Consider the following 27,755-nt stretch of genomic DNA (forward strand, 5'->3'; position numbering starts at 1 on the left):
CCCAGCGAGTTGACCAATGAGAGATTTCACTTGGAAATACCCCTTGGCTGATTGGGTGCCTGCCTCACGTCGGACTCAGTCTCAGCCAATGGGACTATAAAGCCAGCAGAGGTGACAGGGTCACCGCGGAACCTGCAGACCCTCCTCCGCCGGCGGCTCAGCCCTGTGCTCCTTTGAGTCAGGCCGCGGCCCGGGGTCGCCGCGCCGCACGTCCTGTGCCGTCGTGGGTGCGGCTCTGATGCAGCGGCTGGCTCCGGACGCCCGGAGCTCTGCAGGGTACGTGAGCCGGGGCACTGGGTCGGGAGGCGGCCGCCGCACCGCGGGCCCGCCGCGGCGCCAGCATCCCGCGGGACGTCCTGCAGGCTCGGGACGCTCGCTCTCCGCCCCGCATCCGACTTTGACCAGCCGGCCTGCCCCACGGGTGGCGGGTGGCGCCCGCCTCTGTGCTTACGCTTCGTCTCTCGGCGTTCTTTCTGTAAATCCCTGCGAGTTTGAGCGCAGGCCTTCGCTCAAGAGAAACCGTGTCCACAGGTGGTGGGCGTTTAAAGCGCAGTTAGCGGCTCCCGGCGTGATCCTCTCTCCCCAGCGCTTGCAGTGGAAGGTACCCTCTTGGGTCAGTTGTTCTGTGCTTGCCTGGTTGCTCTTAATTTTCTTTCAAACCTGAAACCCGCTCAAGGCCGTTATGTGAAGAAGCCGAGGCTTGGAGGAGGTAACTCAATTCCCAGAGTTACTGTTCGTTAATCTCAGGGAGAAGCCAGATCGGATCTCAGTGTTTGGTGGTGGTGTTTGCTTTTCAATGTCACTTAACTCGGTAGGACTTAGGCTAAGAGTGTACCCGCCTCAGCTGTTAGCACGTGAGCGCTTAATACTTGTGTGAATTAAGTGGTGATTCTTGGCCGAAAGAAAAGAAGAACCGTTCGTTCCGACTTTAGCCCAAATACAGATGTCACACATGCCTGCCTGACTGTGCCTTAGTTCTCATCTGCAAGCTGGTCGGACTTCCAGATTCCCAGACCCCATTACGCCCACTGAGCTTGAACTTGCTATTTAACAAGATTCCTTAGGTGATCGCAATGCGCAGTAAAAGTTTGGGAGGATTTTGTTTGTCCATATAGAACCAAGGAAGAGAGAGTAAGGCTGGGCCGTGGTGGTGTGTGCCTTTAATCCCAGCATTTGGAAGGTAGTGGCAAGCAGAGTATTATTGCTAGTTCCAGGACAGCCTCGTCTACATAGGTCGACCAGGGAAAAGAAAAACCTTCTAACACTGAGAAAGACAAGGACAACTTTTTTCACAGTTTTGTCATTTGCAAGACTGATTTTTCTTTCAAAGAGATGAAATATGCTGCTCAACAATTTTAACCTAGCAGCTCCAAGTCTTAAAATAGACATCAGTAGTTAAGGTGTTTCAATATTATTTTGTAAGACAGCAGATGCTGGCTTTAAAGGTAAAAGAACAAACTAAGACAAAAGAAATGTTAACTTACTGCTGACTGTTCAAAGAACCTTTGATTAATTCACACACGGTTTGCAGTCTTCCTATGCAAGGCCTACCCCTCAGTTTTCTTCATTTGCCAAAGACTTTCCAGTTAGTTTCTTTGGAAGGGAGGGGGCTTTTCCAGTTTATTCGTTTGGTAATTTGATAATAAAGCTGAAACTGTCAGACTCATGGTATCTCATTGCTCAAATAGTTTTGGTTTTCAGTATTTTCTTAAAAATTAAAAAAAAACAATTTTCTGTGAGTATTTTGCCTGCACGTATGTCTGTGCACCATGTGCATGCCTGGCGCCAGAAGAGGGCATTGGATCTAGAACTTACAGTTGTAAGCTGCTATCTGGGTGCTGGGAATTGAACTTGGACCTCTGGAAGATCAGCTAGGTCTCACTGCTGAGACCTCTCTCCAGCTCCACTTCTGTTTGTTGCCCAGAGGTATTTGCTTATACATATGCCAGTATAAGGTTTCAGGCTTCTGTTTGCAGAGGAAATCATTTGATGTGCCTTCAAAAATACCTACTGATGTTCAAAGGAATTGTATTTATTGAGGCTGTCCAGGTCCATGCTTCCTGACATTAATGCTTTGGATGAAAACAACTAGCAAACAAATGAACAAAGATACTTGTGTTTGAGCCTAATGTGGTATTCAGTATAGAAAGTAAGGGAAGGATTAAAACAAAATCTTCATTGTAGTCATTATCTACTATAAATTTGCTCAGATCAGCATTTTAGGTTATTTTAAGTTATCCCTCTTTGCCGGTGCTGTGTACTCTCTCTCTCTGTCGTGTGTGTGTGTGTGTGTGTGTGTGTGTGTGTGTGTGTGTGTGTGTGTGTGTGTGTGTGTACACAGTGATCTCAAGTGGGTGTGTGCATAAGGATGCATGTGCATGTCTGTGCACATATGTAGATACTACAGATCGATATTAGGTGTCTTGTCGGTCTCCTCTTTACTCTTTTGACAGGGTCTATCAGGAAATTCCATGGGTTTCCTGTCTGCACCTTCTACAGTAGGGTTAACTACATGTACCACTTCACCCAGCTTCTGCAGTGGGGTATGAAATGTAAACTCAGCTTTCATGCTTGCACAGCAGATACTTTATCAACTGAACCATCTCTCCAGCCCTAAAATTATTTTTAGTGTGCCACAAATGAATTAAAACTTTTCCTGCATTAGCATACAAAGTAATGGATTTCATGATGGCCTCTTCATTATGTGTTGCTCTCATTTGTTGTCTTCCTCTGTTTATTTTGAGGTTTGTTAAATTTGGAATAGAGAAAGTTTGGAGTGGATCCTGCAGTAATCACTTATAACTATTTGCTCAGCATGTGAAGGCAAATATTTCCATCAAACAATTTAACTTAAAAGTTTAAAAAAAAAACCCTACAAAATATATTCAGTGAATAAGTTAAGCTTAAACTTATAATTTTTAAAAAGATTTATTTTTAACTATATGTGTGTGGGCAAGTACCCGTGGAGGACAGAGAAGGTCAGATACCCTGGAACTAGAGTCCCAGGTGTTGTGAGCTACCAAACATGGATGTTAGGAGCAGAGCTTGGGTCCTCAGCAAGAGCAGTATGTGCTTTTAACCACTCGGCCATCTCTTCATCCCCAAAGTCTAACTTTGAAGCCAGGCAGTGGCAGACACGTGTGTCACTCTAGAAGCAGGGAGGAGAATGTCTTTCTTCCTCTTCCTTCTCCTTTTGCTTTCCTTGTATGTGTATGTGGCAAGCACTCTTTTATCCCTAGACTTACTTCTGTCTTCCTACCCCCAGCATAACTCTTAAAAAATCATCTGTTTTGACAGGCATGATTGTGTGCTAAGGTTGGGGCTTTAGCAAGAAGGTTCCTACAAATTTGAACCTAGTTTGGGCTGTTGAGTGAGACCTCTCATAAATAAAATTAAAGTAAAAATTGCTTATGTGAACTCAGCAGTCTAAAGAAACAGTGATTATTTAAAAAGATTCGGGCCACATAGTTAGAAAGGGGTGTGTGTAACCTGATGCCACCAAGATATTAAAATAAAATGAACTTTTGACATTGAAGTTTTATATAAACCTGTAATTTGGAGGGCAAATCCAAACTCCAGGCTGCTTTTCTTGCCTCATAAGTTGCGGTTGCCATGCAATTGAGCATAGTTCTGCTTGATGTAGTTGTTTCTGTTATTGCCTGATATTCCTGACTCTTCCTAGATACACCCTAGTTCATTTGAACCCTTCTCAATAGGGTTTGAGGACTGGAAGTTTTAAGGTATTTTGACTTCAGACCCTTCCAAAGGATCAGGAAGATTATGTATGACATTTAAGGGATAATCTCCATTGAGTAATTAGCCAAGGATGGCAGATAAAAACAGAACTCTCTAGTCTCACGGAAGGTCTGGTTTCTGTGAGAAACCCAGTGTATGTAATGTTTGGTTTTGTTGTTGGTGTGTATGTGTTAACATACGTTTATTTACTGTATGTAGGGTTATGTGTACATTGGCACATAAGTCACACTGTGTTGAGGGTGGCAGTCAGAGGACAAGCTATGGAGTAGTTCTTTGTTCCAGAGAGGGAACTTAGCTGCCAAAATTGGCAGCAAGTGCCTGTACCTACTGAGCCATCTTATGATCTGTGGTTTTGTTTTGGTTTTTGTTTTTTGACACAGTATCTCATGTAGCAAAGGCTGACCTCAAACTTGCTATGTATCTGAGGATGACTTTGAACTGCTTCCTCTTGCTTCTCAACTCTCTGGTGCAGGGCTGGCAGGCATGCACCACCATGCGTGGCTGAGTACTTAGTTCTTCCTTCAGGTTGGGTGAGATGTGTGCCATTGACAGAACAAACCCTGTGGGTAAGCTGCTCTTCATAAGCAGGGGTTGATGCTGATGGAAGACCTAAGTGGCCACAAGTTCTAAACCTGGTAGTCCTGTCCATGTGCTCAGTCCAGGTCATCTTTTATCCTGACTTTGAGGGTGGCAAAAATAACCATAGTACTTTTATTCTGAGATAATTACTTGATAAAGGTTATGTTGTTATAAAGTCTTCTTTTCCTGGAGTTCTTTATATTTGCTTGCATTAAAATTATTAATGTATTTTTTCTTCTCAATATTAAAGACCATTACTTGTTTTTAATAACATTGCTAGGTAGTTACTCTAACACTATTGAATAATCTTACCGTTTTTCTTTTTTATCATGTAACTGAAAACTACGTTTTATTGATCATTTGTTATGTGGAAGGCATAGAAGTTCTTTGTATATATTGTCATTTCATGGATACTGTACGATGTTTTGTAGCTTGTGTTGTCAACACCATCTTACAGATGTGGACCCTGATAGAGTGTAAAGGGTTTCCCCGAAATGTTAGCTTTTTAGAAAAGATTTTACTAATGTGCATGTATGTGCGTGTCTGTGTGAGTGTTGGCACCTGTGTGTGGCCAGAGGCACACTGGATGCTCTAGAGCTGAGATTACTTGCTGTTGGGAACTCCTGGTGTGGGTTACTGGGAACTTGTCCCTCTTGAAGAGCAGGGGATACTCACTGCTAGGCAGTCCCTGCAGTGACCTAAAGCACAGTGTCTGAGTGGCCAAACCTCATCTGGTGACTGGGAGACCTGAATGCATAAAGAACCTAGGAGGTGTGTCTTTTGGAGTATGGAACATAGGACCCAGGTCAGTGGTTTTTTCTGTGTGTGTGTGTGTGTGTGTGTGTGTGTGTGTGTGTGTGTCTGTGTCTGTGTCTGTGTGTGTGTGTGTGTTTGTTGTTGTTTTTCAAGATAGGTTTTCTCTGTGACTTTTAGTTTCCTGGAACTAGCCATTGTAGACCAGGATGGTCTCGAACTCACAGAGATCCACCTGCCTCTGCCTCCCTAGTGCTGGGATTAAAGATGTGTGCCACCACTGCCCAGCTTCCAGGTCAGTGTTTTAACGGTGGCCCACATAGCTATGCTAGTGTCTGGAAGGATTGTGAGTCAGGGTCTTGCTGTAGTCAGGCTGACTGACCCTTTGCCTCAGCCTCTGGAGGCCTGGGGTCACAGGCATGAGCTCCGGTTAGGCTACTTATCTCCCTTTCCTCCACTAGTACCTGTGCTTTTATGCTGAGTTCTGGTCTGCTTTGTTACCCTTTTCCACCAAATAAATTCATAGTCTTTTCTGGACTTTTAAGACTGTGTCTGCTTAGGTATGTTAACACCTGTAAGTTCTTCAGAATAAGGAATATAATACAAAGTCTTATTAGTTGTAGACTGATTTTAAATAATCTACATTTACAAAAATTATTAATGTTTATTTCTTTGGCTTTTACATGTCCTATACATGACGTTTTCTCAAATGCTGTTTTTTTTTGGTTTGTTTGTTTTTTAAGGCAGAGACTTACTTGTAACCCGTGCATTGAACTCATGAACTCACATCCTCCTGCCTTACTGAAGCTTGTGTGTTGAGATAATAATAGGTGTGACCTACCAAACTCAGACATGCCAGTTACTTATATGAAGAAAAGATACATTGACTATAAAAGGGGGGTTTAGAAAGTAAAAGGCAGCTGAGAAACAGGAAATACGGATAAATAAGACCCCCCCCCCATTCTATACTTCCACCTGATGACTTGGAACAAATATTTAACTTCTCTGACTGTTTCACTGTCACCTCATATTTTGTCCCCTCTTACTGTGTCTCTGTTAGGCATTAGGAGATGGCACATACAGAGATGGGTCCGGTTTCATTGCAGTCCTCCAGGCTGCTCAGTGGACACACAGATAAGACATACAGCGTGGGCTCTAGGCTCCCTGTAGAGAAGCTCCTTTTTTCTTTCCTTCTCCTCTGACCTTGAGATTGAACTTAGGAACTAAGTGAGCTGTGCTAGGCAGTGCTCTACCATTTAGCTGTACCCTCAGTTCCTTGAATAAAATTTTTGTTTTGACAAAGGGTCTTAGTACTGTCCCAGGTGGTCCTGAACTCCAGATCTTCCTGTCTCCATCTCGAGGTAGCTTGGGTGTCCCACAGTGTCTGGCAAGGGTCTCCTTGGGTGCTCTCCCTTTCCCTAGGAAATTTTGTCCTTTGTAGATAGTTTGCTATGTGTCTCTCCCCAACCCCTCCCGATAGATGAGCAATAAAAATGCAAGCTGTCTGCTCACTACTTTTCCTTGAGGCACTTGTTTTAGGCCTAGAAGTGTTTTTGGAGAGGAAAAGTCCTGGCAGTGTTACAGGTTGAAAAGGGGAGCAAAGGTTACAAGCCTGTACATAAAGACCTTGTTTATTGGAACTGTAGTGCTAAAATATGTATTGCTAAAATAGGATTTATGGGAATATTGAGGATGACATATGTTCTTTTACATATATAAATAACTTGATTTCTTCCTTCGGCTTATGTTCACTTTATTTTTCACAAGCTCGGGAATAACCAGTTCTTATTTCTGTGTGTATGTGATTTAGATTCATCTGCTTCCTTCTAAAGATATTATAATGAGTTACTTTGAAGGCACCATAGCTAGGCATAGTTGGCGCATGCTTGTAACCTAGCTTTTGAGAAGTAGAGGCAGGAGGATCAGGAAACAAGGACAGCCTTAGCAGCATAGGTAGTCTGAGGCCAGTCTGATCAGATGGGATCCTAGTCTACCTTGACCGACTAGAACTCATTTTGTCAACCTTACTTTTTCTTTTTTACAGAATTTGAGAAGATTTTATTCATGTGCATGTCATAGAAGATGAATTCCTCCTCTTCTACTATGAACGAAGAGCCTGATGCTCTGTCGGTAGTTAATCAGCTACGGGATTTAGCGGCAGATCCATTAAATAGAAGAGCCATCGTCCAGGATCAGGGATGTCTGCCTGGCCTTATTTTGTTTATGGACCATCCCAACCCCCCTGTTGTCCACTCAGCTTTACTTGTAAGTTGCTTTAATATTTTCAGTCTTGGTGTTTTAATTTTGCAAGTAAGAATTTTCAAAGACCTTTGCTAACATGGTAAAAGACATTGTTAGATCATGCAGTTTGTATTTTGGTATGTAAAAATATGGAAACTGTGGTATATGTGTAGTTCTTTAACTCAAATAGCCACATGTTAATTTGGGCCTTTAATGTTCTGGTACTTGGTATTCTCAGTTGACATGATCTACTATTTTCGCTTTCTTTTTGACATGGGACGTTGCTGTACTCTTGGACTCAGGTCATCTTTTGTCTGCAGGCATATACCACCACACCCCGATCATTACTGTCTTTTCTCTCTCTCCTCCAACACTCACATTTATGTGTATAGCTAGGACTCAAACACAGGGCTTTATGCATGCTAGGCAAGCCTTCTATCACTGATCTATGTTCCCAAGCCCATCAATTATGAGAACTCTTGAGTTCAGAAAGGTACCTTTTTAGTACAAGGGATTGAAATCAGGGTGTCATGAATGTCAAGTACATCCTGTACTGAACTGCATCCATCTCCCATATATATTTATATTTCATAACAGCTTCTGTTGTCGTTGTTGTTGGGGAGGGAGATGGAGACAGGATCTTGTATCCCAGGCTAACCTTAACTTGACGCAGCCTCCCAAGTACTGAGATTACAGATGTACACAACCCCATCTGGTACAGAATAGCTTTTAAAGATGTAACCTATATTCCATGGTAAAGTTCATGCATTTAAAGTGGACACTTGAGTGGCTTTTATTCACAGAGTGATACAGCCATCCCTGTAGTCAGTTTTAGGGCATTTTAATTTTGTTATGTTGTTTTGAGGCATAGTCTTCTTAGGTATCCAAGACTACCTGGAACTTGAGATCTTATTGATTTAGCCTGTCACATGTTGGGATTATAGGAGAGTATTACCACATCTTACTTTAGAACCTTTTTATTGCCCCAGAGAGAGCACTGTACTACTGGTCACCTCTTATTTCCTAGTGCCATCCCCATTGTGTAGGCAGCACCAGACTATGTGTTTGCTACTCTGCAAATGTGCCTATAGAGTTTTCATATAGATACAGTCATAACGTGTGACTTGTGACTTTTCTGTGATTTGTATTATGTTGGCCCAGATAAACCTCAGCAAGTGTCAATACTTCATTTCTTTATGTCTGGATAACGTTCCATTGTATGCACATACACCATTTTGTTTATCCATTCACTAGCTGATGGACACACACTTAATTTAATATACGGTAAGGAAGACAGATAAGGAAAGAAAGTGTACAGGACCAAAGCCAACAATTCAAAAGGAATTATGAGAAATGTGGAGGCTAGAGAAACATGCCAAAGATCCCCAAGACCATCAGACATCCAGAATGGAGGAATTTCTGAGTGACAGGTAAAATTTGGTCCCTTCAGTAGTACTTAATACAGAAAAAAAGGCAGCTGGAGTGGAGGACAGAGCAGTGATGGAAGCAACTGTAATATATCTTCAGGGATGTATCAGCCAAATGTTATTGGTAGACCGGACTTCTATCCTGATTTAGGCAAATCATCATAAGCAACTTTTAAGTGTCTGGAAGGGCATGTGTAGTATACAGTAGATGACACTAAAAAGTCACTATGAAGGCTGGTGAGAAGCCAGTATTTAACAGCTCAGACTGCTCTTGCAGGGTACCTTAGTTTATGGTACACAGTCATACATAAAAGCAAAATACCTATATGTGTAAAATAAAACAACTGAAAAAAAAAAAAAAGTCATTATGGCCAATAAGATGGTTTCGTGGCCGATAAAAGTGCTTGCTACCAAGTTTGATGGCCTGAATTGATGCCTGGAACCCACATGTTGGGAGGAGACAGCCAACTTCTGGAAGTTGTCTTGTGACTTCCAGGCATTATGTTGACCATAATGCAGGGTCATGCACACAAAATAAATAATGTAAAAATTAAATTAAAAATTTAATGCCATCAAGTGTGATGACACACACTAATTCTGGCACCTGAAAGGCAGAGGCAGGCAGATCTCTGAGTTTGAGACCAGCATGGTCTATACAGTGAGTTCCAGGCCAGTTAGCACTTTGTCAAAGTGATACTTTGTCAAAGCAAAACAATGACTGTCCTGCTGTTGAAGTTTTAGCTTAGCTAGACAATGAAAATGTGTTAAGACTTGAAGAAAAGTACTTTTTTTAAAAAGGTCATTTGTGTAGAATTTTATGATAGTATTAAGATAATTTAAAGCTAATTTCTTCCTGGGCACGGTGTCACCTTTAATCCTAGTACTTGGGAGGCAGAGGCAAGTAGATCTCTATGTTCAAGGCCAGCATAGCGTACATAGTGAATTCCAAACTGGCCATGTATACACAGTGATATCGTGTCTCAAAACCCAATACAAAAAATTAACAAAAATACCAACAACTTTCTTAGATGTAGTGAAATATCTGCAGATGAGATATGCTGATCTCTAATGTTCAGTTATGATTATGGACTGGAGAGAGGGATAAAACGAGATTGTCAAGTGATGACTGGTGCTTACTGAAGCTGAGTGATGGGTACATGGCGGTCACCACACATTTTCTTTATGTGCACGCCTCAGTGTTTCTATAACAGTCAAAAGAGATGGGCTGGAGGCAGAGGACCAGGAGTTAAAGGTCAGCCTGTGTCACATGAAATGCTGCTTTGATGAAGTAACTGGCAGGAGGAAAAAGGTTTGGAAGGCATGGCCAGAGCGGCTCAGTTCATGAGTTGATGGTGGTGAGAATGTGGTAGCGGTAGCGAGTGTGAAATGACGCAGTCAGGAGTGGGCATAACCTTCACAAGCTCCCCTCCTTGCTGTAGTGATCTAGCCAGAACTTCCTTAGGACCCACAGTCTTCAAAATAGTGCCCAAACTAGACCAGCTCTTCAAAACATGGCCCTTTGGTGCGGGACATTCCAGATGCAAACCACATCAGTATATTTTGTTTTATCTTGTTGTTTTGGGACTACGTAGCCTGTTCTGTCTTGTCTCCCTCACTTTGGGATTACAGGCATGGCACCATCACATCTGGCTGGAGTAGGTAATTTTTTTGAGGAGGATTTCCTAAATTACACACTAGGAAAGGCTGTTTACTGTGGGGGAGGGAAAATTGCTCAGTATGCTGAGAACTGCTTAGTGTAGTATTGGATTGATATGATCTAATCCTGGATTATTAAACTACTTTTCTTCCCACTTCAGGCCTGCTATAGGCGCTGAAGGCCTAATAGCTGGATTTGTCCAGGGTTGATACTTGGCCAGGTAAGTTGGACAGAGTGACTACAAGGGAGTTAGAGTAGGATCATGGCAAGATTGGTTAAAGTGGTGAAATTTTAGGTGCCAGTCTGAGTAGTAAGGGAGCTGAAATGGCAGGCTAGAGCTAATGGAAATCTAGAGGCCAAGGGATTGAAGTTCTAAGAAGGGCGACAAGCAGATATACGTTCAATAGTCCCCTTTGTAACAGAGCTTCAGTTAGTTCAGTGGTCACTCCCAGTTTGATAAAATGCATTGTGAACTCATTTGTGTACTTCTGTCCTGTGCTTTATGTATGATGTGAGAATCATACACAGTATATTTCCTTCTTTTTCCTTTAGTTTGGTTTCATCTTGTATTACACTTCTATGTGCTTCTACAATGTGAATACATACATACATACATAACTACTGCTTTAAACAGTATGCTTTCAGTCTTGGTGTGTGTGATGCTCAGGACTGAGCTAGAACCTCACACATGCTAAGCAAGCACCTAGCTAAGTCCTAGCATTCAATTCACTTTACATTGTATTAAAATTTTAAAAACTCAGCTAGTTTTCGTCTGTGACAGAGTTTCTCTAGATAGCGTTAGCTGTTGGGACTCACTATGTTAAGACCAGGCTCGTTTTGAACTCACAAGAGTCCTGCCTGCTTCTGCCTCTCAAATGCTGTGATTACAGGCATGTGCTACCACAATCAGTTCCAAATATTATGTCACTTGGAAGTTTGAAAGGAATTTTTGGAGTGCTGTTGGCCCTGGAGTTTAGACTTGTCTCCAATTCGGGTTTTGTTTTGAGACAGGATCTCATGTATCCCTGTTTGGCCTGGACTTTACTCTGTAGGCCAGGTTAGCCTTGAACTCAGAGATCTGCTTTCAAAGTACTGGGATTAAAGGCATGTGTCACCATATCTGGTATTGCTTCAGCTATTAACCCCCCTTGTTCACGTTTTTTCAGAGCTGGAGTTGAAGGTATGTGCTATCACATTCAATTTTAAATGTCTTTTATATTTATTCTCATCTTCATCTTTACTGTTTCTGGTGTTCTTTGCTCCTAAACATAGACTAGCATCCTTTTTTTTTTTTTTTTTTTTTTTTTTTTTTTGGTCTTTTTCCATAAGGTCTCACTCTTGTAGTCCAGGCTGGCTTAGAACTTGCTGTGTAAATCAGACTTGCCTGGAACTCATGTCAGCCTGCCTGCCTTGGTCTCTGGAGTGCTGAGGAAACAGGAGTGGCCACTGTGTCAGGCTGCCTATATGTAGGATTTCTAATAAGGAAAGCGCTGTACTTTTTTGAATACTTTTTATACATTTGTACATTTATTTGTGTGTGTGTTGTGTGTCCACATGTGTCATGGCTCGCTTGTGAAGGTCAGAGACCAGTTTTCAAGAGTGGACTTTCTCCTACTATATTCTCTGGGGATTGGCCTCAGGCTTGAAATCAAACCCTGGCTAGGGACTGAACTCTTCATCCAGCTTCCATTGAGTCCTTTTACTTGCTGAGTCATCTTGCCACCCCGATAATGGCTTTTGTGATTTCATCTGTGAATTGCATTGCTGTTTTTCAGGAAATGGTTGATATGGGTATTGTAGATTTTATTGTATATTTTCATGTTGAATTTGTTGGGTCTATTATTTTTTTCATAAGTTTTTATTTTTAATTTTTGCTGAAAATATCCCACTACTCTCTAGGTCTACTAACCTTAGCGTATGTTGTGCTGTAGACATTGCTACACCTTTATTTAATCCCCTTTCTGTACTTTATTTTAAGCGCAACTGCTCTTTATTCTGAATACCTGAACTGCTTTCATTTTAAATGTTTTGTCCTGTGGAAGTTGTTTGCCACTTTAATGGCTTCCGTTTCTCTCCTCCTCATCTTCATTTTTCTTCCTCAAACATGAAATGTATTATAATAGTTTTTGATGTTTTTCTCAGTCATAATCTCTATTTTACCTTGATTCTGGATATAGGTTACATTTAATGTGTCTGGTTTTTGAAAATTCTTTTCATCTTCGAATGGTGGCATGCACCTATAATCCTAGCACTTGGGAGACTGAGGGAGATACTCTGAGTTCGAGGAGGCCAGCCTGGCCTACAGAGGGAGTTCCAAGATGGCTAGGACTACGCAGAGAAAGCCTGTCTCAAAAAATAAACCAAAAGAAAAAAGAAAAGTTTTAAATGTTTCTATAAATACTGTTGAATTCTTCTCAGCGTTACTTTTAGGTAGCTTGGGGCCAGGTTGATTTTTCAAGATTGCTTTGGGCTTTGTTAGAGTGTGTACAATCTGTTATTTCCATTGCCAAGATGAACACATTCAAGTGTTCACCCCAATGCCTCATCGGGTTAGGTTAGGTCTTTGTTCCTCTGGCAGATGTCATCCCAAACTGTTCCCACTTCATCCTGAGCTCAGGGGTGTGTTTGATTTACTTTGTGGTGGTGTTATTCCCTCACCATGTGGCCTTTCACACTTCCCATGTGCAGATTGATATGCAAATACAGACTCTCTGGGCCCCCTCTGTAGGTCTTTGGGATTCCTGCTGTTTGGGACACTATAGTGTGCCTCTTCTCTGCAAGTATGACTGCTGTGACTTCTTCAGACTGCTACCATGTTTGCTGTGAAGGAAAGAGCCAGTTCTAGAACCTACTTCACTCCCCTTTCCCTAAGGATACTGCTATATGCTTCCGTTTGACCCGTGTCTGAAACAGGCATTGAGTATAAGTTTCTGCAGGGAAGGACAGTTTGCATATCAGGTTAGCCTTTTTAATTAGTGTGTAAAAAGGATCCAGGGAGGTGATGGCTATCAGAACTACTTTTTGAGATTAATAAATGGGATATAGCTTCTTGAGGCCTTGTAAAGATGAAATGATAAATGAAAGTGAAATAACTTAATGTTGGCCTTGCAGGTAACCTTGGAATGAATGTTCATTTCATATGGCAAATTCAGTCACCACAGCCCCTAGGAGATTATTTTAAAAGAATTTAAAGTCAGTTGATGCTGAAAATAAAAACTTACTGTTTTTCCTCTTGCAGTAGATTATAAGTGACCAAGTTATGAGCAGTCTAGATGTGTGAGCTGACTGTTGTTTCTGCTGCAGGCGCTCCGATACTTGGCTGAGTGTCGTGCAAACAGAGAGAAGATGAAGGGAGAGCTGGGGATGATGTTAAGCTTACAGAACGTCATCCAGAAGTAAGTACAGAGGAGGGAGAGAAATGAGTTTGTATGTTAAGTTTACCGAAATTTTATTGTTAGTTTAAAATATTATTTAGAAATTTTAACTCTCACAGAAGATAGACTCCTGTAAGTTTTATGTCCAAAAATGTTTTGCTAGTGAATATTATTTTTCTGTGTAGCCTTGGCTGTCTTGGAACTAGCTCTGTAGACCAGGCTGGCCTTGAACTCAGAGATCTGTTTGCCTCTGCCTCTTGAGTGCTGGGATTAAAGGTATGGGCCCCCATGCCTGGTTGTTAGTTTTGTTTTTATTGGTAAACATGGTTATTAACAGTACTTATATATGTGTTATATAAAATGTTGGCATCCATCCTGTTATTTTGGAGATATTAATAAGTATTCCATAATTTACTTCTCTCTCCTATATTATAGTGATAATCCTAGGACATTTGCAACTGATGTGGCAGAAACAGGGCAACAGGTTTCTGTCCAAATTTCAAGACAGCTGAATATCCATGGCTCTTAGTATCTGTCAAACATTTCCTTCCCATTGTTTTTTTTTTAACTTTATTTTTATTTCATGTATATTGGTATTTGCCTGCATGTATGTCTGTGGGGGGAGGGTCAGAACCCCTGGAATTGTAGTTACAGACAGTTGTGAGTTATCATGTGGGTGCTGAGGATTGAACCTGGGTCCTTTGGAAGTGCTCTTAATCACTGAGCCATCTCCCCACTTGAACCCCACTGTGTTTTCTAGTCTATTAACTGGTTGTGTATTTGTGGTATAAAAATTTTAAATTCAGCTATCTACTATTGGCTAAATAAGGATATCAAGAAATCACCCATGGGCCATTGCCTAAAAATAAAAGAATACTATATATGTGCATTTATTTTATTTTTGAGACAGAGTCCTCACAGAGCTCAGGCCGGTCTCAAACTTACTCTGTAGTCAAGGTTGACCTTGAACTACTACTATCTTCCTGCCTTTACTTCCAGAGAGCTGTTATTGCAGGTGTGTGCTACCATACCTGGATTTTATGGTATGGGGTATAAAACTCACGGCTTCATCCATGCTAGGCTGGGGGGGGGTGGGTGGGAGGGAGAGGAGAATTTTTTATAGAAAAAGTCTTACACTGAATGAAGCTTTTTAAAGAACATAACTTGATTTGGTAGCAGAGCAGCCAGACTGCTAGTCATAGTAAATGGTCTACAGTGGGGTATCATGGTGGACTGTTGCTATCATTTACTTCATCTAGCTTTACTCAAAGGGCCCTTCCTTCACCATGCTCATGGAAATTCAGACTTTCTTTTGGTGTGGTTGTTTGAATCTGATTGAAAGCTTATGGGAAAAAAATCCATTGCTTGTATATTCCTTAAATAGGCATAGTTATTGATTTTGAAAGTAAATGGAACAGAATATGATGTGGAAAATTAGATTTAAAAGCAGTGTTAAAGCCTGGAGGTGGTGACGCACGCCTTTAACCCTGTTACTCCTGAGGCAGAGAGGCAGGCGAATCTCTGGTGTATAGAGTGAGTTCCAGGACAGCCAGGGCTACAAAGGGAAACCCTGTCTCAAAAACCAAACGAAAGGAGTGTTGAAAGCCAGGTGTTATTACTCATACCTAAGATTCTAGCATCCAGAAGTTTGAGGTACAGGATTGCCAGGGGCTAGAGTCAGCTTGGACTCTGGAGACAGCTTCTAAAAGCAGTGAGAGAGGGATTGTGGCTCAGAGTGCTGCAGGCTCTTCCCAAGGGCCACCCACAATGGGATCTGGACTCCTCTTCTGGTCTCTGTGGACACTGCATGCATGTAGTGCATAGACATACATTCAGACAAAACATCCATACACATAAAAATGACAAAATGTTAAAAAAAAGTTTAAAAACTAAAATACATTTTACTTTTAAAAATTTAGAGTGAGTTCAGGCAGCATACACTTAACCTATAAAGTAATTTCTAATCTTGTTGGCTCAAGGATGTGGTAAAGTGTGTGTGTGTGAAAAAGATACATTGGCAAAGTAGGGAGACTGCTGTGAAGTTACTCAGAAACTGAAGACATCTTGGCAGGTCGTCAGGGAAGGAGATCTAAGATAAAGTTAGAAATGTAGATTAATGTCTTAGACATAAAGAAGGTAGGAACAGGATTGGGCAGAGAAAGTTTCCAGTACACACTAACAAGAAAGGACAGATGGACAGAGTGTGGTTACAGTATAGACCTGACAGCCATCCTAGTGGGCAGCTGCAAGCAAAGAATGCCTTTTAGATCAGTTCTACAGTGAATGACATCTTACTGGAGGCTGCCTGGGAAGAACATCTCCTGCCCTTGGATTTGTGATGGTTCCAAAGCTGCTATGTTTGCTGCTGTGACTTACAGAAGAACAGTCCTTTATTTATTTAATTAGTTTATCTAACTTAGCTTTTTAAGTTTATTTTTGCATGGGTGTGTGCCTGGCTGTAGAGGCCAGAAGACAGCTTGAGGAAGCACCTTTAACCACTGAGCGATCTCATTGGCTTGTGAGGTTGCGAGCACATGTGTGCACAAGTCTATCTGTATAAACCAATTCTATTCAGAGGCTTGAAGGACAGTTGGGCCCAAAGACATGCACGGGATCTATCTGCTGTGTTGGTGGGCCAGATATTCCTTGTCATTAAAGGCCATAAAAGGCCATTTTCTGAGGGGATCCAAGCAGAGTGTCTGTATGGATTCTCAAAGTAACTTATGTTTTAAAGTGAAGTATACATTTTTAGTACAGTGTGGTGTTTGCTTGCTCCACTAATAAGTAACATACCAATTCTCATTTATTTGAAAGTCCCCTTCCAAGCTTCTTAATCTTTTTGTCATCCCCCCCAGCTCCCATTTCAGGCTTGGGGAAAAGTCACTTCTGTTCTCCAAAATAAGCATTACCAGTATCCATATTTGAATGCTTTGTTAATATAGCTAGTCTAGTTATCCTAGTCAGTCGCTGCCTGCTTAGTGTTAGCATTACAGGCAGACTGTCATGCTACCTGGCAATTCCGTGGGTGCTGGGGATCCAAACTCCATTTCTCACTCTGCATGCCACATGCTTGCCCTGTTGAGCTGTCTTCCTGGCTCTGTTAATATTTCTTTAAATGGCATCGTTCATATGCTTGCCAGTAGTTTCCATCTCACTGGATTGGTTTTCAAACACTGAAAAATGTCTACATTGCAGCTCTCTGCCTCTCCAGTTCAGTTTTAAAAATAACTTAAGCTACCTGAATCAACAGAAAGGAGATGGTTCAAGCAGATTTGTAGTAGCAGAGAAATTTGACAACTTGATCTTGTTACTTGGTTTCCTATCTAATGACTTTAATTAAATGTACTTTTGTACCATGCTAGGATAGATTCTGAATCTCAATGAATCATGCTTGAAATGAAATTAGGAGATTGTTACCACCTAGCCAGGCATAGTGGCTTAGGGTTTCTGTTGCTGTGAAGAGACACCATAACCACAACACAGCTTAAAGGAAAGCTGTGGTTGGCTTATAGCTCAGAGGTTTAGTCCATTATCATCGCAGTGGGGAGCATGGCGGCGTGCAGGCAGACGTGCTGCTGGAGAAGGAGCTGAGAGCTCTACATCTGGGTCTGTGAGAGCTCTACATCTGGATCCGTGAGAGCTCTACATCTGGGTCTGTGAGAGCTCTACATCTGGATCCGTGAGAGCTCTACATCTGGGTCTGTGAGAGCTCTACATCTGGGTCTGTTTGAGCTCTACACCTGGGTCTGTGAGAGCTCTACATCTGGATCCGTGAGAGCTCTACATCTGGGTCTGTGAGAGCTCTACATCTGGATCCGTGAGAGCTCTACATCTGGGTCTGTGAGAGCTCTACACCTGGGTCTGTGAGAGCTCTACATCTGGGTCTGCAGGCAGCAGGAAGGGACAGTGACACTGGGCCTGGCTTGAGCACTTGAAACCTCAAAGCTCTCCCCCAGTGACACACTCCCTCCTACAAGGCCATCCCTAATGTGCCACTCCCTGTGAAGCAATGGGGCCATTTTCGTTGAAGCCGGTAGAGAAAGTTAGCCCATTATTGATTATTCTAAGACTCATTGGTGTTTTTGTTGAGTTGAAAAGTAAAATTACAGAGTCAGCGAAAGTGACTTTGTTTCTTTTCAAGGACTACAACTCCGGGAGAAACAAAACTTCTGGCCTCTGAAATCTATGACATCCTTCAGTCCTCCAATATGGCTGATGGTGATAGTTTTAATGAAGTGAATTCACGTCGGAGGAAAGCTCAGTTTTTTCTAGGAACTACAAACAAACGTGCCAAAACGGTAGTTTTGCAGATAGATGGTCTGGATGATACGGTAAGATTTACAGATGTGGTTCTAAGATGGCAAGAGCAATTGTATCACCACTTTCTTTACATTCACTTTCTGCTATGCTCTAAGAAAAAGTTGCATATTAATATTTTATACTCTTGACAAAAGGGACATTTTATGCTAATGATATTGGTTAATGGACATACATAGCAGTTTTAAAGGTCCATGATGCTAATAGTAGGGTTTAAAGAGTGTGCAGTGAGACCCTGAACTGATAGTCATACAAGAAGCAGACAGGCCTAATTAGAGCTGTGCGTGATTTGACAGATGAGATATCTTACTAACGTCAGAAACGTTAGATTCCATTAGGGGCTGGAGGCATTAAAAGAATCTCTGGATAGCATAATTTCCAGGGTTCATCTGTATTGTAGAATATATCTGTACATCACTTCTTTGTATGTATTCTATTGAATGGATGTGGGGTATTTTTCTTATCTGTATCAGCTGATGGACAGGTGAGTTGTTTCTACATCTTGGTTCTTAGAAACCTGCTAGGAGCATGTGTTTATACATGTTAACATCCTCTTGGGTATATATATCTAGTGGCATTGATCAGGCATATGGTAATTATAAGTCTAATTTTTAATGAACTATCACATAGTGCACTGTGGCTACACAATTTTGTATTTCAACCAGCATTGTGTGAGGAGCCTAGTTTCTCCACATCCTCTTCACCACTCGCCATTTTTTAGCTATTCTAGTGGATTTGGAGTGTTGCTTATGGTTTTGATTTACAGTTTCCTGATAACTAATGCTGTTAAGCAACATTTTGGAAATGCATTAGTTATTAGGGATTGATTGGGTTATTATGTATATGTTTTAAGTTATTTCAGATTTGTTTGAGAGAAATGTTCATTTCCTTTTATTTTTATTTATTTTTATTTTTTATTTTTTTAAGATTTATTTTTATTATGTACACAGAGACTGCAGGCCAGAAGAGGGCACCAGATCTCATTGCAGATGGTTGTGAGCCACCATGTGGTTGCTGGGAATTGAACTCAGGACCTCTGGAAGAGCAGTCACTGCTCTTAACCCCTAAGCCATCTCTCCAGCCCTTTTTTTATTTTTTAAATGGTCTTTTGTTGCTAAGTTCTTTGAATGACATGGGTGCTTGGAATTGAATATGTGTCCAGCAAGAGCAGATGCACTCTTAACCTCTGAGCCATTTCTCTCTCTGGCCCCTCTTTATACATTTTGTTGAAATCATTGAAGTCATTTGGCCCTGGCCTTTGTGGGCAGTTTTTTCACTATTAATTAAATCTCTTTACTTGTATGTCTATTCATCTCTTCCTTTCTTCTTTCCTTCCTTCCTCCCTTCCTTCCTTCCTTCCTTCCTTCCTTCCTTCCTTTTCTTTTTTGTTAAGTAAGCTTTGGTTATGTCTTTTACTACTGTGTATATTTTGTTGAGGCCATTTTTTGGCATGCAGTTATTCCTTGTTTTTGTTTGTAGAGGCTGTGTCCTTGATCCAAAAATGCAAAATTTGAAATGTTTTAATATCCAACTTTTTTTTTTAAATGTCAATATGATAGAAAGGTTTGGAGTTTGGAGAATTTTTTTAAGTAAAATTTTGCTTTAGATTTTAGGTTGTTTTCCATGTGTGCATGTTCTGCCTGCATGTGTGTATGTGTACCAGAGGCTGGCACTGGATTCCCCAGAGCTGGAGTTTATGAATGGTTGTGAACTACCATGTAGATGGGGGGGGGGAGGGGTTGAGCCTGGGTCTTCTGTAAGAGCAATAGTCACTCTAAAGTGCTGAGCTATCTCTCTAGCCGAAGAATTAAATCATTTTTGAATTTGAGATGTCCAGCTAGTGAAGTTTACATAAAAGTTGTAAAATCTGTAAGAAACTTGCAGATCTAAAACACTTTTGGTTCCAAGACCAGGGAAAGATACTTAGGCCTTTAGTAACTTTTTACTTCTATAGTGCTGGCCCTAATATTCCCTTCCTAAATCTGAGTTTAGTGATTAGCTTTAAAGGTGTATCAACTGTATTGAGAGACAGGGCCCTTCCCAGTGGTTTGAGTTTGAAGTTCACTATCTAGCAGGAACCCAGGCTTGCTTTGTATTGATTTTGTTTCAGTTCTATCCAAATTCTTGGCTTTGTGAATTTAAATTTGTGGCAAATTTGGATTGACTTACAACCATATCATCAAAACTAACTTTCCCCCTTTTCCCTTTCAGGGGAAGGGGGCCATGACGATGACTTATGTGTTATTTGTACTTTAGATTCCTTCATGGGTCATTGGTGTTCTGTTCATTTGCTTTTCATTTTCAGAAGAGTTCCTGTTTCTGTGTTCACTAATTTTCTTCTGTGAGTGTTCAGTTTGCTGTAAATCTCTTTCAGTGCGTTTTTCATTTTGAACATTGCTTTATAGAATATTTAGAAATGTGACTTTGATCTTTTATGATGTTTTCATAGCATGTTCATGCTGTATCTCTTTGAGCATAGAAAAATGATTAGGAAAATTGTTTAATATCCCTGTCCACTAACTCTGCCACTGTATTATTTCTGATTTTGCTTTTTATTTATCTAATTTAGTGTTTTTGTGCTCCTTTTGAATGTCTGGTAATTTTTTATTGGATGTGAGATATTTTGTGTATTGTGGAGCACAGCATATATTTGTATGCAAAGCTTTTAAATACTCTTTAGCTTTATTCTGTTTTGTTTTGTTTCCCCAAACAGGGTTTCTCTGTGTAGCCCTGGCTATCCTTGAACTCTCTCTGTAGATCAGGCTGGCCTCAAATTCAGAGATCTGCTTGCCTCTGTCTCCCATGAACTGGGACTAAAGGTATGCATCACACCCTGCTCAGCTTTATTCTGAATCAGTCACTTGTTAATAGTTGGTTCTGGAGCTTTGCTCTATGGTTTTGTTATGTAGGACCATACCTTTCAGCCTAGAGATAGCTTTGCTACACTGTTGAGACAGTGCCTTCTGATGCTCTCTTCCTACCCTGTGTTTTGCCAGGTATCGCATAGCATAGCATAGCATAGCATAGCATAGCATAGCATAGCATAGCATAGCATAGCATAGCTCAGCTCATGGAAACATGATGCATTCTTTTCTTGAGACAAGATTACTCTGTGTAACAGTCTTGGCTGCCCTGGAACTCACAGAGATCCACCTGCCTCTGCCTCCCAAGCACTGGGATTGAAGGTGTGTGCCACAACATGATGAGTTCTCAATGGAGTGTGAGCCTGCAGAATTGTTCTTTCTGTTCCTCCCAGTAGATTTTTGCTCAGCTTCAGGTTGCTTCCTAACGCACAGATTGATCATCAGTCGGCTCAAAATGAGGGTGACTCTAATCTTTACTCTGTGGTCTCCTCTGTGTCCTCTTCTCATTCTTGGTCTGCTTTGTCCTGAGAACTAGAGTTGCTTTAACCTCTCTGGGTTCTTGACTATGTCCTCAGCTCAGGGAGGTTGCTGATTTCTGTTAGACTTTTTGTTGCTGGGGCAAATATTTAACAGAAATAACTCAAGGAAGGAGTGGGTTATTTAGATTTACAATTTTCAGTTCCTGGTTCCTGAATCCTGAGACCTTGGGCCTAACACACACGCTGTATCATTGCAGGCAGATAGAGGAGGCGGGTCATCTCAGAAGCAGGGAATGTCTGGTGGGGCTGTCTTCTTTTCCATTTTTATTCTACCCAGGACCGCGGCATATGGGATGGTGCATCTCTGTTCAGAGGGGGTCATACTCCTTTTGGAGAATTCTCTGCAAATGCCCTCACAAACAGCATACTAGATATGTACCATACTGTGAGTGTTTTGCCTGCATGTGTAGTGCCCACAGAGTCTGAAAGAGAGTGTCAGATGGATCATCAGGAACTGGTCGTACAGATGGTTGTGAGCTGCCATGTGGATTCTGAGACTTGAACCCAGGTCCTCTGGAAGAGCAGCCAGTGCTCCTTCGAGCTCTTCTCCTGTCCCATGCACAGTGTGCTTTCCTAATCTGGAGCATTTCTCAGTCCAGTCAGGCTGACAGCCAAGATTATCATCAGTTTCAACATTCTGTGCTGGGTTCTAATATACCTCAGGTGTAACTTTTCCAGTATCTAAGCATCTAAGCATCACTGTCTTTTTTTTTCTCCCAATATAATATTTTTTCTGTATTTTTAATTGTTTAACCCTAATCTAGTCTATATGCCTCCAGTTTAATTGGAGTTACCTTGACCAAGAGTAAATTACATATTACATATTCAGGGGTAGACGCTTAAACTGGTAATTCACCACTTACTTTTTTACCTGTGCCACGTAGATTTTCTTGTCTTTTTCGTTTTCAAGACATGGTTGTTTCTCTAACAGTCCTGGCTGTCCTGGAACTCATTTTGTAGAGCAGTCTGGCCTCGAACTCACAGAGATCCTCCTGTCTCTGCTTCTGTCTCCTGAGTCCTGGGATTAAAGGTGTGTGCCACCAATGCCTAGCCTAGGTAGATTTTCTAGAGTAACCACAACCTTTTCTAGTGTTTTGCTTAGGGTTTAAAGCTAAAGTTGTGAGGTTCAGTGTGTATGTGTGATGGGGAAGGTCACTTCTACATCCTTACCTGTGACAGACATCAAATAAGTTAACAATTAACTTACTGAAACTGAGCTACAAAGCCCAAAACATTTCTAGAAAATTTGTGATGTATGAAAATTGATTAAATGGAATATATTAATATACATAAAGTATCTCTAGTATATCTTGTTAATTTTGTTGAATATGAATGACAGTGACTTCTTTAAAGCTAACACAAAAATCCAAAAGGTGTTGGGGAGATAGCTCAGTACGTAAGAGTACTTGGTGTGCAATCATGAGAACCTGCATTGAAATCTCAGAACCCATGTACAAAGCCAGGCATGCTTGCACGGAACCCCAGCTCTGTGGGGCCAGAGCAGAGGATTGCGAGGCCCTGCTGGTTGTAACCGTATCTCCAGGTAAAGTGAAAGGTCCCGTCTCAGAGGAGTAGAGCAGACAGTGATAAAGCCCCCCTGTATCCTCCAAGCTTTCCTGGGCGCATGTACACAAATACATACATGCTTATATCCCCTCCCCTCCCATGGATACCGCACACTCAAACCTAACTACTTACAAAAATAAAGGCCTATATACAGTAAGATTAAACTCGTGCTTGCCTAAATTTGAAATATGGGCTGAAATACAGCTGAAGTGATGAGTATAGTCTCCTTAGGGGCGGAGGAGAAAGCAGTTTCTTAGTCACAGGCACTGGACAGTGGGGCAAGAGGAGACAGTAGAGTAAGATGTGGGGAAGTGAGACACAGGACAGGTATCTAGTACCCTGGCTTTTAAACTATCGGAGGCCATGTGGGTACCAGCAGAGGAAAATGAAAGCCACGAGAGAATATTGATAGTGCTTGGCATTGCATTGGAAGCCATTGGGAGTGCCACGGATGAAGGATGAAATGATATTTATAAGGGACAATGACTCAAACACTGAATTCTTTTAATTCTAGCTTAAGCTTTGAGATTTAAACTAGAATAGAGGGCTAGGGAGTGAATGTTAGGCCCACCATATATGGTCTCTGTTATAGTTGCCAGCTCTGACTTAGTATGAAACTGAAATCAGTATATGTGAGTAAATGAATGTGGCTGTCCCAGTAGAACTTGACAAAAATGGCTTACGGACTGCAGCTTGTACCCTCAAACTCGAGGAACTGCAACTTTTCAGTTTCTGAGCACTTTGTTTTGTTATTTACTTGTTCTTCTTATAATATAAATTAGCATTGGGTGACAATTACTAAAACTACATATTAATATTGACATTTGAAATATTTCAGGAATTAGTGTTGTGTTGTAACTTTGCCTCCTTTCCTATGCAGACCTAGCCCTATACCAAATAACACGTGATAATGTTTCGTGTCTCTGCCAGTGGTGGACCACGCATGTCACTTTGGTGCGATGGGATTAGATATGCTTAGGTAGACAGACAGGTACCTGCCCTATTCAGTTCCCTGCAGTGCGCAGTGTAGGAATAAGCTGTTGTGGAGGACTTGCTGTGTCGGTCTGTGTGTAGTAGGCTTTGCCGTGTCTGTTTGATTGTTCTGTGGTGTTTTTACAGTGACAGCATCCACACGAATGAGTGGTCAGTGTGGCTTAAGTTGATTTATTTCCTCTTCCTGTTTTAATAACAGTTTGCTTTCACCTTTTCAGTCTCGAAGAAATCTGTGCGAAGAGGCTTTGTTAAAAATTAAAGGTGTTATTAGCTTTACTTTTCAAATGGCTGTACAAAGATGTGTGGTGCGAATCCGATCAGATTTGAAAGCAGAGGTTAGTACTTTGAATGACTGAATGGGCTTGAAGTTGGAAGTAAGCAAGTCATCATTCAGAATTGTTCCTTGTATCTTTTTATCCCAGGCTCTGGCGTCAGCAATCGCATCAACCAAGGTCATGAAAGCGCAGCAGGTTGTAAAGAGCGAAAGTGGAGAAGAGGTAAGGCTTTACTTTATTTCATTCTTAGCGAACTGGGGTCTTGATTTTTTAATGGGTAGTGGATTATAGCATCCGTAGAGGCATAGTTATGAAGTGGAAAGATGTGGTTTATCTTGATTAATAGTTAATATCCATCTTAGGAGTATAGAGAGATCTTTTGTGAAGTTTAGAGTGTTGTAAAGAAAGCTGTGACCTTGGTGGAGGTGTGGTGCAGATTGTATATGTAGGTAAATGACAGTGTCCTGCATTGCCTTTCAGGACTCCTTTCTAACTAGAACTACTTTTGTGTCTGCAAGAAAATGAAAGTAGTCTCTTTGAATAGTAAATATGGCGAACTCTTGGTCTGTGAGGAGGGATGGGTATGTAAGCTGTGAGTCTCTTTGGTTTCTACAGATGAGCAGCTTTGTGGCACTCCAGGGCTTCAGAGTGGCCCTGCATGTGTTTAACTGTTTCTGTCCTAGAACCCCACTAGACGGCAGCCACACTCTCCTCGATGCTGACAGAGTACTCAGTTCCTAGAGTGTCATGTGAGAGTTCTGGGATGAAGACGATGCTTAGGCTGAGGATGTGACTTAGGGCATGGATGATGTCATGTTAGGTTGGGTTCCTAATGGATCCTCATGCCTCTCTGTGTGTCAGATGCTGGTCCCTTTCCAAGATGCCCCTGTGGAAGTGGAAGAGAACACAGAGCTGCCTGACTACCTTCCTGAGGACGAGAGCCCCACAAAGGAACAGGATAAGGCAGTGTCCAGGGTTGGCTCACACCCCGAGGGTGGAGCCAGCTGGTTGAGCACAGCTGCAAACTTTTTATCCAGATCATTTTACTGGTGACTTCAACTTCAGCTTGGGGCTCAAGGACTGTGCAAATCAACAGGGGGCCAGCTTTCCATTGTTTTGATGAACTGTCAAGTGCAATTTGCAATAGGTTATCATGGAAAGTTTCTAGATTACATGACTGCATATGCTGCATTTTACATTTGACTGGACATTTTCCCCACCGATTGGTAAACAGGACAGACAGAGCTGCTGTGGAATTGGTTTGTGAAGGTATTTTGGTATTGTTTTCCTTTGCTTAATTGCCTATTTTTTGAAAAACATGGGTCCACTGTTAAAACCAAATGTACGTGCAGCTTTATATTCTGTTTTACATGAAGCATGTGACTAGGAAAACTCATTTTCTCCTCAAGCCTCAGGAGTTTTCTGAAGAGAAGTTTTGCATAGCTCAAGTTGTGCATGAATTTTTAGCAGCTTTTCTTCATGAACGATACGTGACATGTGCTTTGGTACCGTCTCTGAAAGTTGAAACATACCTAGTTATCCCCCTTCTGTGCCTTTTTTGTTTTGCCAACCATGTTTATAGAAAGGACATTATTAATGGCATTTTGCAAATGGAATTATATTCATTTGGATATAGCAGTACCTAAAAAAAAAAAATTCTACCAAAAAAAAAAAAAAAAAAAACCTTACAATCTTACTTGCTATAATTTAATAAGGAAGGTTACTGTGAACCAGTTAAGACAACAGGGATATGAACAGCAGCAAAGTACTCTTGGGAGAGTTTGAATGTGACCAAGCGTGGCTCTATTGACTCCTGTTCACGTAGGTCATAGTGACTTTTGAGAATTAAGTCCATTGTGATCTCTTGAGCAGTTGTAACCTGTGGTGACACTGTCCTGCTAGAGGAGAGTAATAGGTTTGATTTCCCCCACCCACCCACCCCAAGACAGGGTTTCTCTGTATAGCCCTGGCTGTCTTAGAATTGACTTTGTAGACCCAGCTGGCCTTGAACTGAGAGATCTGCCTGCCTCTGCCTCCGGAGTGTTGGGATTAAAGGTGTGCGCCACCACAGCCTGGCAAGAAAAGCAATAGTGAATAGTTTAAAGAGCTGACAAACTTGAAAACTAAGTTGGATTCCTTGAATGCTGCATTGCCACTTGGTTAGTCTGACTTCAGACATAAACTGTCTGCTACATGCCCATTCCAGAGATTTTTTTTTTTTATTGCCTTTTTGTGCAGTCAAATTGAATAAAACAATAAAACCCCAAATTGTTGCTTCTAGAGAAAGAAAGCCAGCGCTGGTCACTTAGTCTTATTTTTTCATGTCTAATCAGAAAGAGAGAAATGACTTCAGTAAAGGTAAGATAACATAAATGCACACATGTTTCTTTCTTTCTTTCTTTTTTTTTTTTTTTTAAGACTGAATTACATGCTTGTGATGCTTTCTTAAGATCCTAAAATATTTGACAACCAATATTTTCTTTTTGGAAATCCAGCTAAATCTGTTTTTATGTCAATATCACTAAAACTGACAGGAAGAAACTGCAGTCACCTTTGTCATCGTGTAGAGCTGCTCTTTTGCTACATGGAGAATGTGAACTGAAGTTGGACTCTGGAGAGTTTCCTTGTGTTCTTGTTGTTTCTCTTCTAGAGAAAATTGAAATTGTCCAGTGTTACCAGGGGGAAAATCATCATAAAATACTAAGCGTGTGAGAGCTTTTGAGTTCATTAACATTGTGGCTTTCTCTTTAGAAATCCAGCTTCAATGCTATAGAAAGGAGGTGGTGCTTTATTTTCAGCACATCTGACTCTGGCAGCAAGTAGTATTACGTGTTAGCAGTGTGCTACCCATTTGTGTCCAAGATCAGACAAGGCGCACACAGCAGCTCTTCATGGTGATGAGGTGACTGCAGTTTCTTCCTGTTAGTTCTTAGTGATGTTGATGTGAAAATAGATGTAGCTGGATTTCTAAAAGGAAAGTCAACAAACCCAGAAGCTCATTGTGGCTTTCTGGATGAGGGTGTTGAAGACATTTAGATCGTTTTTCCACATGTCTGATCTCTGATCAAGTAGTAGGCACAAAAAAAAAGCAGAGCACATTGCTAACACATAATACTACTTGCTGCCAGAATCAGATGTGTTGAAAATAAAACAACAGAACCACCTCTTTTCTATTGTCATTAAAGCAAAGTTTACTTTATATTCTAACACATTTTTATTTTATTTTGCATTGTCACACATTTATTTAAAAGCTATAGCCCTTTGGTAGTGATGGTCAGGACAGTTTATATTTTGAACTGATGTTTATGTGTATGTAGGTGTTCCTTTATTCCAGGACTCTCAGAGGAGTCAAGGCGACTGTAATGGCAGTTTTTGAAATATATTGTAAAATAATAAAATAACAATGAAAATTGA

The 27,755-nt window shown here is 41.2% G+C and overlaps 1 protein-coding gene across 3 annotated transcripts; it reads left to right on the forward strand.

Moving 5' to 3' along the window:
• The first annotated feature begins 140 nt into the window (after positions 1-140).
• On the forward strand, positions 141-27,755 carry Armc1 (armadillo repeat containing 1). 3 transcript variants are annotated; one of them, XM_051198342.1, is made up of 7 exons: positions 141-276; positions 7,133-7,353; positions 13,717-13,808; positions 17,929-18,118; positions 24,285-24,401; positions 24,489-24,563; positions 25,203-27,755. In XM_051198342.1, exons 2-7 carry the CDS (start codon positions 7,171-7,173, stop codon positions 25,392-25,394), a joined length of 849 nt encoding a protein of 282 aa, XP_051054299.1. In that variant the 5' UTR covers positions 141-276; positions 7,133-7,170; the 3' UTR covers positions 25,395-27,755. The 3 variants fall into 3 exon arrangements, with proteins under 3 accessions (XP_051054299.1, XP_051054308.1, XP_051054317.1); XM_051198351.1 differs by lacking the exon at positions 141-276 and adding an exon at positions 547-601; XM_051198360.1 differs by lacking the exon at positions 141-276 and adding an exon at positions 548-613.

Source organism: Phodopus roborovskii, unplaced genomic scaffold, assembly GCF_943737965.1.
Source record: "Phodopus roborovskii unplaced genomic scaffold, PHOROB, whole genome shotgun sequence".
In the NCBI taxonomy this organism is placed as follows: Eukaryota; Metazoa; Chordata; class Mammalia; order Rodentia; family Cricetidae; genus Phodopus; species Phodopus roborovskii.

What these genes read in the sequence shown, in the direction of transcription:
- Armc1 (XM_051198342.1), top strand. Translation starts at nt 7,171, where the DNA reads ATGAATTCCTCCTCTTCTACTATGAACGAAGAGCCTGATGCTCTGTCG. An exon ending in TTGTCCACTCAGCTTTACTT is followed by an intron (nt 7,354 to 13,716) that starts GTAAGTTGCTTT and finishes TTTCTGCTGCAG; the next exon opens with GCGCTCCGATACTTGGCTGA. An exon ending in TAGATGGTCTGGATGATACG is followed by an intron (nt 18,119 to 24,284) that starts GTAAGATTTACA and finishes TCACCTTTTCAG; the next exon opens with TCTCGAAGAAATCTGTGCGA.